This window comes from Nymphalis io, chromosome 24, assembly GCF_905147045.1.
Source record: "Nymphalis io chromosome 24, ilAglIoxx1.1, whole genome shotgun sequence".
Taxonomy (NCBI): domain Eukaryota; kingdom Metazoa; phylum Arthropoda; class Insecta; order Lepidoptera; family Nymphalidae; genus Nymphalis; species Nymphalis io.
In genome coordinates, this window is record NC_065911.1 from 6,762,083 (window position 1) to 6,776,572 (window position 14,490).

At 38.4% G+C, this 14,490-nt stretch overlaps 1 protein-coding gene across 1 annotated transcript in view; it reads right to left on the reverse strand.

The window, feature by feature from the left end:
* Positions 1 to 1,325: 1,325 nt before the first annotated feature.
* The window catches only part of LOC126777822 (uncharacterized), a 37,782-nt gene continuing 24,617 nt past the window's right edge, over positions 1,326 to 14,490 (reverse strand). Inside the window, exons 4-21 of the mRNA XM_050501002.1 lie at positions 13,985 to 14,136; positions 13,340 to 13,447; positions 12,312 to 12,466; positions 11,933 to 12,036; positions 11,570 to 11,753; positions 11,315 to 11,424; positions 10,941 to 11,139; positions 10,349 to 10,521; positions 9,982 to 10,145; positions 9,742 to 9,882; positions 9,204 to 9,370; positions 8,528 to 9,109; positions 7,966 to 8,077; positions 7,723 to 7,855; positions 7,297 to 7,454; positions 6,177 to 7,060; positions 5,647 to 5,933; positions 1,326 to 5,179 (exon numbers count right to left, since the gene is read on the reverse strand). Of these exons, the coding sequence (XP_050356959.1) occupies positions 5,651 to 5,933; positions 6,177 to 7,060; positions 7,297 to 7,454; positions 7,723 to 7,855; positions 7,966 to 8,077; positions 8,528 to 9,109; positions 9,204 to 9,370; positions 9,742 to 9,882; positions 9,982 to 10,145; positions 10,349 to 10,521; positions 10,941 to 11,139; positions 11,315 to 11,424; positions 11,570 to 11,753; positions 11,933 to 12,036; positions 12,312 to 12,466; positions 13,340 to 13,447; positions 13,985 to 14,136 (3,809 nt within the window). The 3' untranslated portion in view covers positions 1,326 to 5,179; positions 5,647 to 5,650. The remainder of the gene's footprint in view (positions 5,180 to 5,646; positions 5,934 to 6,176; positions 7,061 to 7,296; positions 7,455 to 7,722; positions 7,856 to 7,965; positions 8,078 to 8,527; positions 9,110 to 9,203; positions 9,371 to 9,741; positions 9,883 to 9,981; positions 10,146 to 10,348; positions 10,522 to 10,940; positions 11,140 to 11,314; positions 11,425 to 11,569; positions 11,754 to 11,932; positions 12,037 to 12,311; positions 12,467 to 13,339; positions 13,448 to 13,984; positions 14,137 to 14,490) is intronic.

Genomic DNA, 14,490 nt, shown 5'->3' on the forward strand with positions numbered 1-14,490 from the left:
TTAAAAGAGACAGCTAGTGTTATGGTGCTGCCACACTGCATTAATAGAACGTTAAATTTGTTAGATAAAATTTCGTCACAAATTTGAGTTAATATTATTAAACTTTCATGTTATGTAATACATAATAGTAGTAAATAATAGTAAACAGTTCAACAGTGTAAGAAGTGGTGGGGGGTTTCACCAGTAATATCAAATTAGTCTATTAAGGTAGAGACTTTTCACAAGAGACACGACAGCATTAAATTAATTCGTTTCATAGATCAACCGTTATAAAAATGAAAATAAATGGCTTGACAAAAAAACCAATTCAAAAGTAACCTTATCGATTTTTAAAAGCAATTACAATATTTATATACAACTATTTACCATATTACGAATACTTCGCAAAATAAACATTAAGGGCAATTCCGTGTGAAGATATATATTTATGAGATATATTTTATTAATTTTAATCATGTCTATGATAAAAAAGAAATAAAAATACATAATACAATTATATATTGAATATAATTCTTAAGAAATTGTACTGAGTTTCTTGTGAATTACGGTCCGTATCCGTATCCGTAACAGCCTGTGAATGTCCCACTGCTGGGCTAAAGGCCTCCTCTCCTCTTTTTGAGGAGAAGGTTTGGAGCTTATTCCACCACGCTGCTCCAATGCAGGTTGGTGGAATACACATGTGGCAGAATTTCAGTGAAATTAGACACATGCAGGTTTCCTCAAGATGTTTTCCTTCACCGTAAAGCACGAGATGAATTATAATTACGGTCATATGAATACAAATATGCATATATATGAATTACGGTCATATGGATACAAATATGCATGTTTGAGAGCGTACTTCAATATATATAGATCATACTACTTGGTATCAATTTTGATTAAATTTGGTATGAAGCAAGCTAGAAAAAGTATTAACTACTTTTTTTATACCTAACACTTGTTTCCAACACACGAGAAGCCGAGCGAAAACTTCTAGTAAATAAAACCGGTAAATATTCTTGCACAGTTGATATACAAGAATATGAGTGACGTTTTATAGTTTAATAAATAATAAAGTTTTTTTCCATTATAATACTTGAACGCATCAAATAAAAACCGTTCGGTTTACCTTTTTAATTTATATAAATAAATTACTATGTACTACATAAATGAAATTAAATGCTCTTTGAAATAACGAATAGACTTGTGACATATCGTAAAAAATTTAGATATAATAATGACATTATTTATTATTTAATTTTGACATTTATTTAAAAATTACTGATGATTTTTTTTTTTACTTTTAATTTGAATTTGATTAGATGAATCTGGAAGTGCTATGTACACTTGTAATTGACATGCACTTAGGTATACTATAATTTGTAATTCATCTGTTTGTAATTCATCTCGTGCTTTTCGGTGAAGGAAAACATCGTGAGGAAACCTGCATGTGTCTAATTTCATCGAAATTCTGCCACGTGTATTCCACCAACCCGCATTGGAGCCGCGTGGTGGAATAAGCTCCAAACCTTCTCCTCAAAAAGGGAGAGGAGGCCTTAGCCCAGTAGTGGGACATTTACAGGCTGTTACTTATACTATAATTGTTTTATAAATTAATCTTTTCAATGCTTTATATGTTAAATTGCAAGCTATTATAATATGACATTAGTGTCTTTCATTAGGACAGTGACGCACTCGGAGACAAAATCTAAATATATCTCCACACGAATCGCCCACTGTACACCGAACGTAACCTCACACCATAATTGACGAACCACTAACAAGCAGTCTTTACATAAATATCATTACAATACTAGATTATAATAAAAAATACTGGACCGTTAAAGTGATTTAGTAGGAATTACGAATAAATTACAATACACGATTCGTAGTGTTATTTATTAGAGTTGCAAGTGGAAAGTGTTCAAACGATAAAATAGTTACAGTTAAAAGTAAAAAAAAGAAAAAATAAACAGATTTTGTTTGAAATATTTCGTAGTTAAAATGATAACAAATATGTAAATAAACACTGGCTTCTTTGCCGATAAATGTTGCTTAGGTGTTCGTGTCATCCGAAATAAAAAGAATGTATATGCTGTCTCTTTCTTTCGAATGACAAATCGATGATGACAGAGTAATAAGCGATAAGCTAAACACCCGCTAACGAACGTTTATAAGTTCACAGTGTTGCTATTATTAAATGTTCGTACGACGAAACGAGACATGACGTTGACGTTTGACGTTTTAAGCCCACTCTATGATAATGACAGTTTTTGCCATGACATATCAAGCATTTCTTGATAAACGGCTAAATAAATAGTTTATTAAAAAAAAACACTACTTCATTTCGAACAATTTCCACTTACTAACCACAGATACATTATATAATTAGGTATAAAATAATCGATATCGATATACGATATTTAAGTTAGTAAGTAAGTAAGGTTTAGTACAAATTGTATTTTTGATAGCGTATGAAATGTTTCCCTGCTGGACGACGTAACTCTAAGGCGCTTGACACATATCGATTGTAATCTGTGATGTATGTTATTCGTGTGTTGCCATGGATGAGACTCTCTGTTATTCATGCTATTCATATTGTCGTGGAAAACTGTCTCTTGAATAATTTTTACTGGTGGTAGGGCTTCGTGCAAGTACGTCTGGGTAGGTACCACCCACTCATCGGATATTCTACCGCAAAACAGCAGTACTTGGTATTGTTGTGTTCGGTTTGAAGGGTGAGTGAGCCACCCAGAGTAATTACAGGCATAAGGGACATAACATCTTAGTTCCCAAGGTTGGTGGCGCATTGGTGACCACTTACCATCAGGTGGCCCATATGCTCGTCCGCCAACCTATACTATATAAAAAAAAGCTAGCTAACAAAATTATAATGTTTGTGGATAATAAGAGAAACAAGAGTTTATTCAAGAGAGTTTTCCATGACAACCCAAATAACATGAATAAGAGAGTCATTTACATAGCAACACACGTACGTACATCACACAATCGCCAATCAAAAAATACTCGGTGTTAACGACGTTTTTGTTGTCGTATAATCAACATAAGCAAAAACAGTGTTTCTACCGATATCCATCGTGAAACTGGATGACAACGAATTGTTACCTGATTAGAAGTAACCGGCGATTGCCGCTACCGAACGCAACAACGAAGGTTTCCAATGAGTGTCCCGTGTTGGAAACAAAGAGTGTCTTAGACAGCGCCTTAGACGTAAAACTGATTCTCGTAAGGTGAGATTGCATTATTATTAATAACAATTATTTTAATTGTGCCGCTTTTTGTTTAATAATTTTATCGCGCATTATTTACTTTAGGCGATAGATTATATATAATATTGGATTTGTGTTTGATATTGTCATACTACGAGACCGATGACAGATTAGAATGAAAATTGGTACATTCATTTATGTATATTTCGTGGAGTTAATTACTAATTAACTTTTTGTAACTCGCCGCTTGATGGCGCTTCAGCACATCAACTTCTATACCGTTTAATTCGCCATAACACAAACAGGACGTCTGCATTTAGGTCTATTTAGGTTTTTTTATGTGTTATAAAAGATTTAATAAAATGAATATAGATTCTCTTATGGCGGTTGAAATTCAAAACCTATTATTAAGAAAATTTCATTATTTTTACAAACATATTATTTTTGAATGTTAATGTGAATAATTAAGATTTATTTTTCTATTAAAATGATTTAAAAACTCCTATTATCTTGTTCATATTAAGCTTTGAAATTATGTTGCCATATATTAAAAACCGACAAATTTCAAATGCAATCTTTACCATTAAATCAGTTCACGTCCTATACAATAACGCACACAACCACACATTACTTCATAAGAGACAAAGACATACATTCAATATAACCTGACTCTACGTAACTTCCTTTACATATTTCAATGAAATTCACTGGTTACTCAATAGAATGTAAGTAATTTTTGGATAGTTAGTTATACAGCTGATCTATTTATATATCGTTTCGTATAATGAGTGTGTATAAACATAAGGGACATGCCAACGTTGGTCCGATATTTGATATAGCATTGGCCATTATTTAATTATTTCAATTTGGTTTCCAACTGTTTTCCAACTAGTTCAAATACAAATCTTCACAACTCATCGATACCAGCTCACGCATTGTAACGCACACCATGCCAGTCCGTAAGGCCACTGAGTGCGAGCGAGACAGAGTCATAAATATTTATGACCCGACGACTCAAATAAAGACGGTACTATATACCATGACAATATAAAGATTATAAGGTCCATTATGTAAAGGAAGCAAAGATATTGTTACATACATATGGCCGAATTAGTATTGACAGATGCAAAATAAAGAAGGGAGAGGACAAAATTGTGTTGCCAAATTTTAATAGCACTCATTTCAAAGCATTACGATTTGTTTCATCCACCAAATAATAATGATACAGAAAAGTCTGTATAATACAGTAGTAACTCTGACTTCTTTAACTGAGCACCTTTATTTGAATAGAAAATTGAACCTTCAAATGAGCCGGTATGATCAAGTTAAGACCTTACATTATCACGCCCTTTGTCTACACTCACTTATTTCATTATATTTTCAAAATGCCCAAGACCATTATATTATAATAACAATTTTGAATACATGTTTCAAATTCTTACACATAATATAATACCATTTTTACGTCTACATTATACATAGAGTCACCAAATTATTACAATATATCTACAGCCAACGTTCTATTCCCCCAAATAACTTCGGAATCAAGCAAATACGGATGTAATTATGTAACTTTTGTTCTAGAAAAATCTTTCTAATCAATGTTTACATCTCTTTCTTACATTATTATGTAGAAAAGATCAGCTACACGTCCAATAGTGGAGTTCGTCTCGGTTACATTGAGATAAACTTTGCACCAACATTGGACAATACAGTTAATATTGGTCTGATATATTGGCCGCTGCAAATGTTTGTACCAACATTATTAAAATTGTGGTTTATTTAAAGCTATTACAGAATATGGCGGTTTCTCTCGAAACTGTATCAAAGTTGGTTAGCTAATAGGAAATTTGCACCAAAGTTAAAGGGTCTCTTCATGGTTACCGCACAACGCACTGAGTATTATGTCCGTAACTATTAACAATTATGCATACTTTTATGTGAGTCCGCTCGGTGTTGGCAGCGTCCTGGAAAGATACGAAAACATGATTAGCAGCGTAGCTTGATTGCTAGATTGAATTCAGAGATGAAAATCTTGTTTTTATTTAAAAAAATATCATAAAATGTGGATTATGATATTTGTGTAAATTTATGATGTTTTGTATTTTCATATAAATCTCTATTTTAACATGTAACTTTTTTTTTATGTTATAGGACGGATGAGCAAATGGGAAGTGGTCATCTCCGCTCATAGACATTGGCGATGTAAGAAATAATAAATTTTTTATGTTGCCAATGCGTCACCTATTTTGAGAAATGAGATGTGACGTCGTGTTATGCCGGTAGGTACACCGGCTCACTGACCCTTAAAACCAAAACGCAACAATACTAAGTACTGCTGCTTAGCGGCAGATTAGCGGCTCTAACAAAAGCCTTGGCCGGTAGAAATGAGCAACGTCCAGCGCGATACCGTAGTGAGCAATAGGAAGCCAACCGGTTCAGCTGGCGGGCGGCGCGGGCGGCGGCGGGGCGGGCAGCGCGTGCGCGTAGGCGGCCAGCGCGCAGTAGGCGGCCAGCAGCGCGTGCGGCGCGTGCGCGGCGGGCGCGGCGGGCGCGGCGGGCGCGGCGCGCGCGTGCGCGTTGAGCGCGCTGCTGCAGTACAGGTCGGCGGCGGCCTCGCGCGCCGCGCACTCGGCGCCCGGCTCGCTCACGCGCGGGTTGCGCACGCCGCCGCACGCCGCGCTCAGCGAGCAGAACGACAGCGCTCGCCAGCCGCCGTATCTGGATATTCAGTGCGATATAGGGTATCTCATCCATCTCCAGCTAGTTGAAAAAACTCCAAACCGTAATTATATTTTAATTCAATTTGTAAGCTGTAATAATATCGAAATCTTCGTTAAAATATAATGTATTACGAGGGAGAGTATGTTCCTATCATAAACAATAATTTTATGTCACATAAGAGAAAAAAAAACTGTCTTCCATTTAAAATGATATATTAACCGACAAACTTTTAATGCTTACTTGTCAACGACTACAACTGGACCATTCTTGTATTCCATCTGACAGCCGGCAACAAACTCTATCAACGCAAACGAGTCCCTGTAGGGCGCTATGAGCCTATCCAAGGCCTCGTCCCTCTCACTCTCACTGGTAGCTTGCCGCACTGCTCTAACGAACTCATTGTCATCGGGCCTCCCCGCACAGTACTCAGTCGTATCACCTTGTAACCAACCACTGCACTTAATAAACTTAACACTTAGTTGATAATCGTCCTGTAAGGAATGAACACTGACATTGGTAACTTCTATAATTCTATCGGAGGGGACTTTCGGAACACTTTTAACTTTTTCAAACGTATAAACTGGTCTTCTTAACTCCGCTTCCTCTTCGACGGATAATGATGGCGCGATAGGAGGTGGGGGTGGCGCCGTGTCAGGAGGGGAACCGGCGGTCCTTGACCCCCATTCTGGAAACTTGAATTTTGTAGGCGAACTGAGTTTGAAGTTTTTCAATGACATTTTTGACGGACTTCTAGGAGATTTCGGTCCATTCTTCTTTTCAGACAACGATGAGAATAAATCGCCATTCGCTATCGATTTCCGAGCTGATAGATCTCTGCTTCCACTGAGGCGTTCTAATCTTAATTCGGTTCTATCGAAGCGGTACGCTGGTTCCGATTCATTAATTGGAGAACAATTTTCTGGAATAAGACATTCGTCGTCTGCGCACTCACTGCCGTCCTGCCTCCTGTAACCGTTTGTCTCTGGTGTTGGCGGTGAATGATTCGGAACTTTTCTTTCCGATCTTCTGTAAGCTACATATGTGTCTTTTGAAACGAAGCTCGCTCTAAAGTTTGCCACGAACAGTTCCTTTTCTTCTTCTGTTGGCCAAAACACGTCGCATTCCTGAAAAAAATAATAGTTATTATATATATATATTAAGTCGTTATTCTTAAAAAAATATTAATTACAACCTTGATCTTAAACTTAAGCCTGGGATGTATTAATAAATTTAAAAAGAAATCATAAAAAAAGAGTAATTTAGACAGGAAAAGCTTTTGAAAGAGTAACTACTTAGTATTTTGCCAGAAAATACATTTCAAAGGGGTAGATTCGAATAAGGTACAACTGGGGCTACTCACGGGGTCGGGCGGCTCGTCGGCCAGCAGCAGCACGAGCTGCGCCGTGTGGTCCCACAGCAGGCGCCACAGCTCGGGCGCGCGCGCGGGGTGCTGCGCCACGGCGTACTCGCGCATGCGGCGCCGCCCGCACACCCAGCTCGCGTTCACGTACTCGCTGCCTGCGGCGCACAAACAAGTTAGCTCCAGAGAAACGTGCTAACTTAATAGTAGCTTAACAAAAAAAAATGATAAATAAAAAGAATGGACGATTAAAATAAGGAGTGAGTCCTTAACAAGTCGTAAGTTAACAGACTTATTACTTCATCGGCTTACTAAAGAATTCAAACTAGACGACATTAATGTCATAAGTAATTTAATTATACCATAGGCAAAAAAAATCTTTACACGAAGAAACTTGAAAGAAAAACAATGAATAAATTAATTTACCTTCGACTCCCGGTTTAGGAACAAGCATGACTCTAGCTGAGTCAGACGGTAAGATGCCTCCAGGACGATTCTTCTCTGCGTTGTGAGCTGCGCGTGCGCACACACTAGACTCTACACAGGATCTCGTTATCAACTGCAATGAATAAATACAATTAAATCAGACTAATATTAAAATCCAATCTATATACACCAAAGCTTTTGAAAATTTGAAAGTTTATAGTAAAATATATAAAGACAACTTACTTGAAATTGTTTCTCTAACAAGTTAACGGGTGGCGGGCCTTGGTATACTTGATGCCTGTTAGATAATGAACGCATTCTTTCCAACAACGCGTAGTTCTCAGCTCTGTTTACCCTTTAAATTAAAATGAATTGATATTTCAAGTTACAACATAATAAATATATTTAATTACAAATTTAGTTTTGATTTCATTGAACTATCAAATCTTAATCTACCAAAATAAAATTAGTGCATTAAAAATTACTGTTGCAATTATATAAAAAAAATAAATCTTGACGTTGTCTTCCATCACGGCCAAGAATAAGATAAAAAAGTCATTGTTCCTTTCTAGACTTACAAAGCAGACTGTAACTGACTCAACCATCACGAAGCGAAATATGACATCAACTTCTCTATACTAATATTATAAACGCGAAACTATTTATGTAATTTGGTATGATGAGCTAAAGCCCCAAAGACTAAGGCTACTTTTTTATATAGGACCTGCTATCTCTCCAAAAGGCGGGCGTTAAAACTAGTTAATAATAACATTGAGTCCTAATATGCTGGACAAAAAATTCTCACCTGCGCATTTCCTCTTTTTCCTGCTCGTTCATATTATTATACGCTTGCATTTTCTTATTGTACGTGTCAGTCGTACGAGGCGCCAGATCGTACACACCTTCCATCTCATCCCCATTTACTAACCCGTCCTTTTCCTGATTATCCATAGACGATTTACTATCACTGTTCAATTCATCTGTTTTTATAGAAAGTTGACTTCCATTTTCGACTATTTGGTTTTCGCTGCAGTCATTCGATCTAACACTCGTGACGTCATTATCGTAGCCGTTCCTCAGGTCGCTTAAGCTCTTTTGTTTCGGTGGGTTAAGATCCATAACCGCGAGTTCCTCCTCTGATATAGGTTCTAGAAGTTTCACGAGATACTCTCTCGCTTTAGCGAATTCAACTTCCGTGTTGCCAGAGCGCACGTATTCGAGTAAGGCATCGTGTACGAATACGTATTGTTCCTCTGTCTGGACGAGATGGTTTCTCTGTGTGCGCGCTCTGCACAGGAAGCCGAGAGGCGACAGTGTGCCCGTCAGCTTCAGTTGGTTCAATTGTGCGTCTATTACTATATAAGTACCCGTTCGCCCCACGCCGGCACTGAAAATAAAAATGTAGACGACTCGGTCCATAAGTGTTATAATTTTATGAGGTAGACATACTGTCGTCGGCCGTAGCCGTCGTCGGCGCCCACCTGCAGTGCACGAGCACGGTGCCCGGGTCGGCGGCGGCGCGCACGAAGGGCAGCACGGCGAGCGGGTGGCGCGGCGTGCCGTGGTCGGGCCACACCGTGTAGTGGTACTGCACGATGTGCCGCCCGTCGCCGCTCGACGCGCTCGACTCGCTACTCGACTCGCTTCCCTGCTGGCGGTATATACACAGTGCGCATTCATATTGGAAAACTTTGTTATTTATTTAAGAATGGCCCGGCAAATGGTGCGCAGTCATAACTTGTCTTGATGGTAAGCTTTCATACCTCAAAGGTACTGGCACTACAGAAAATATAAATAACTCCTTACAATCCCAACGAACCATAAAAAAAGGATCTCAGAAGTTATATCCCTGTGTATGTGTGTATTATACGGGCTCATTCACACATCAAACCGGAATCAGCTTTAATCACACGGACGGTTGCACAAAGCCCTACCAAGCAATTAACAAATTTACCGTCTTTCTCAAGAAATAGTCCCAATGTCTCTAAGGAAAAATATTAACTCATAATTACTCCTCACCGATTGAGCTGCACTGCGTACACGTAAATGTCGTACGGTGTATGCCGCCCGCACGTCTTCGTACAAAAGTGTTACATGTATTCCGCCGAATTCAGCGGAACTTCCGCGCCCGCCTGCGGGCCAGTACATGTCACATTTTCGCTGGAAACGAAATAAAATATTTTATATTCAAACTTTTCCCATCTATATAGAGCTTCTTTATATTACAAAATACAAAAACATTATTATGGTTGGACTCACCCTTCCCCTCTCGACGAGGTTGGTGATCATGACGAGGGTGTGTACACGGTGTTGCCAGATCATCCGCCAGAAGGCGTCCAAGGTGGCTGGTGTCGGTCCCTGCGTGGCGATGTATCTGCGACGCCACACCGCCCATTCCAGTTTGATTTGTCGAGGAACACCGTCTAATGAAACATTTTAATATGTCATATTATTTTACGATATAACAAATTGACTAATGAATGTAATAATAATAATAATCTAAAGATTTTTGTGCAATATTATATTAATGTTATATAAATCTAATATTCGACTAATCTAACCATTGGACCACCTCGTATGTTACTTACTTCTTAAGTCAAAAATATATGTGTGTTATAAAACTTACTTATGTCCACATATACATCGTCTAGCTCCGAATCGTCATCACTACGTTCGCTATCAGAATCATCGGCCTGATCTTCTGACTCCACGATTCCGGAGAACTCAATGTTCAGGAAAGCCGATTCGATGCCTTCAGCAAGATTCGGTGGTGGTTTTGTTACTTTCACTGAAGGTTGTCTGTAATTGTAATTGTAAAGTAATTGGTTACATTACTTGGGTAATGTAAAGTAACTAAACTTGGATGGGATATGTTAATTTCCATATATATTTTCTAAAATAATTCTAGTACAAATTTATATCTTATATTGCTTGTTATAGAAATATTACTTGTAGATGCTTGTCTAATGATTATCTTCTTCCATTCAGATATAGCATTTTATAAAAGAGATTGGGAAAGGAAGAAAACAGTTTCTTTAAACTTACTTATATGTATATATAGTACAGAGTAATGAAGACACAGAGCTGTACTATAGTAAAAAGGACACAATACAAAGTGTTAATATAGGGTCAGAGACACCTAATGAATTATACAAATAAAAATATAATGATGTCCTTCCCGCTGACATTGGCACCGGCCAAGTCGCCAGTCACAGTACCTGCTGGGGCGGGCGCGGCGCTCGAGGCGGCGCTCGAGGCGGCGCTCGATGCGGCGCGCGGCGGGCGGCGCCAGCGCGGGCAGCATGCCGTCGATGAAGTTGGCGTTGACGTAGTCGCACGCCGCGCCGCGCCCCGCGCCCACGCAGCCCGCCGCGCCGCAGCGCGCGCCCGCCGACACGCACACGCGCGAGTGGTCGTCTGCGGGCCGACACCGACGTGTACTATTATGACTATTCTTCTATAGGTCTAAAGACGTGATCGACGATCACTATAGGAGACCGATGAGCGTTCAATATTTAGTCAGATCAGTAAATCTGCTTTGCTCATAATTTCAAAACCTAGCAGTGATAATTTTAAGTATCAGTTTACGTACATGCGGTAATATTCAAATATCGATTCTTAAGCCTGTTTTCCGGTCGATAGCTGTGGTGGCTGGTATGTCCCAGTGCGGCCGACTTCGCTACTACGATTTCATACTCCTTGCTGCAAATATATATTTAAAAATTAATGGTTTAAAATGTATACCATGTAAACTAAGAAAAACATGTCACCATCGATGAAAAAGAAGAAGAATATGTCTACTACGTACGGTATACTAATTATTATTATCAATCAAACAGAATCCGACCTGAAGCCGATGTCCCCGTCTGCGTGCAGCGACGCGACGTGCGCGGGGAAGTGTCGCGCGCGCACCAGCGGATGCGCTCCGCCCGCCATGCGCGGAGGTCTCGCCGCACCCCCTTCCACCGCACCCGCTCCACCCGCAGCCCCGGCGCCACCCGCGCACGACACCAGCGGCGAACAGTTTACTACTAAGGAGACATTAATAGTTTTATAATCAAATTGTCTTCAGAAAAATATTTATGTTCTAATTAAGTTTAGGCAATAAAAATACACATTTTTATATATTAGTGCCATTTTTTGTACCAAAACCAATATTTTAAGACGTCAAAAATATGCAATTAAAATACTACATAAAAAACTATTTTACCAGGTTTCTTGTACGTGTTGAGTGGAGCTCTGGCGGCCCTTTCGCCTCCCTCTTCCAAGTAATTGTACGCTGCACTAATGCATTTACTGACTCGTGATCTACATCTGAAACAAAATTTAAAACATATTATATATATGTATACGTCCGGTTACCCTATTCGAATCGTTTTACTTACAAACGGTAGAATTGGTACAAAAGAACCATCACATATCAGTAGGTTGTATAAAGAATAGTCAATATGACTTACAGTGCCATGTATGGGCCATCTATGGGCACTGAAAATCACTTACCCTCAAGTATATCGCTAGCTTAATATTACATAAAACTAACACAAGTAATATCTCGCTTTAAAATAGAAGATAATATTGTTAATCCTGACCTCCAATAAACCAAAGCAGCGCTGACAGCGGCCAGCGTAGTTAGCAAAGCCGCTGCAAGTAGCGCCACGAGAGAGTTGCCAGCTCGCTTCACTGGAGACACATCTGCTGGGGACATCGCTTCAGAATGTGCCGCACACAACTCACTCGACACCTCCTGATAATAAAAACATTATTTGTCTTTCATAATATATAATTCTGAAGCCTATTCTTATTGGAATTAGAATACAGATAAAAAAGTCAGAAAACAAAAAATATAGTGTTGCCACTCTTACAAAGAAAAACATTGTTAAGACTACCATCTATTAATATAATTTAATAATTCCAACCGAAGCCGTTGTAAAAAAAACTATCAAAAAAAGCTTTATCACTCAAAGACTACCCTTAGGAGGGGGATCCTGTGTCAGGAATCCAGGAACCATAAGGGCCATATAAGTTTTTACTTCAAGGACGTAAATCCTTTGACCCTATATGCGTCTCTATCCAGTCGTGTCATTGCGTTACCATCAGATTACGAGAATGAGGGAAGAGTCTTCCTTTGCATTTTTGCACACACTTGAGCACAATATCTGTTTATATTTTCTGCGCTGTCGCCTAGTCTCCGTTGACAACAGCAGCCGTGGCAACACAGGATGTAATAATAAATTATTTTCATTTACAATTATCAGATAATAAAATAGCCGAGATATAAAGATAAAAAGAGCCGAGATGGCCCAGTGGTAAGAACATGTGAATCTTAACCAATGATCGTGGGTTCAAACCCGGGCAAGCACCACTGAATTTTCATGTGCTTAATTTGTGATTATAATTCATCTCGTGCTTTACGGTGAAGGAAAACATCGTGAGGAAACCTGCATGTGTCTAATTTCACTGAAACTCTGCCACATGTGTATTCCACCAACCCGCATTGGAGCAGCGTGGTCGAATAAGCTCCAAACCTTCTCCTCAAAAAGAGGAGAGGAGGCCTTTAGCCCAGCAGTGGGACATTCACAGGCTGTTACGGTTACGGTAGATAATAAAATAAAATAACCTTCGGAGGAGACTCGGAGCCATTTATAAGTGTATTGGGTCGCGCCACTGACAGTGTCACGGCGTATATCTTCACCTCGTATCTTGTTACATTCCATAATTCAACTTTCTGTAAAGAAATGACATTTTATTTACAGTAACGGTCAACCGATAATATCACGAATCAAAAGCATTTGTTCAAGTATTTTTATTTTATTATTTTAAATGTTGAACTAATTAAAATTTCAAATGTAATTTCTGCTAAAATTAGTGGAGTATTTGGCTACAATTCGATCTTTTAAACTAAGTCAAACATACTGAAAACTAAAGTACTATTTAGCCAAGCATTGAATAATTTAATACTATTCAATCTGATATATTACTAATAATAATAATAATAGGATAGGATATTTAAAACAGTTCTTTTAAATTAATCAAATCAATCAATCCAAACTATGTTGTATAAATAAAAACAAAATGCAGAATGACATCAAATAACGAATGGTTAATAAAGCGAAGACCGAATAGACGGTCAAATTAATCCAAAATATATAAAAATATAAAAAAAATATATTAGACAATAGTTAAAACAGCAAATGAGCGAATTCGATCAACAATTCTATATTGTCTCCAACTCTATATTGATCTAGGTTTCAACGTAACTTACAACACTGATGGTTGTTTCAATATCATCTTTGACCGTCGGCAGAGTGAGTCGAGTTCTTGGCTGCTGTTCTGGTATCTTCCTCAAGGTCACGATATACTGGTCGAGCGAATTGTTGTATTCGAGTGGTTGGCGCCACTGGAGGTATAGGATTCCTGAAAAAGACATAATACAATTATTAGCAAAACCCGACATACTATGCCCTGTAGGAATATCAATCATCATTGCGATCGGTTGAACGCTATAGAAGTGGATGTCGTACAACGCCATCTAGTGGCGTGTTACAACAAAGTGGATAGCATAAAAAAATTCTCCATGAAAACCTACATATATGGCACATTAATTGCCAGACCGCATTGTAATCACAAAAAAAACATTTCTTTTAATTTATTCTTTGATAGATAATTCAAGAGTGCAGATTATTTATAAACATTAAAAAATGCGTGTGCGTTTGCATGTCGGTGTTTTTAAATTATAATGTGCGTGCGCATGCATGTGCATCAACATCG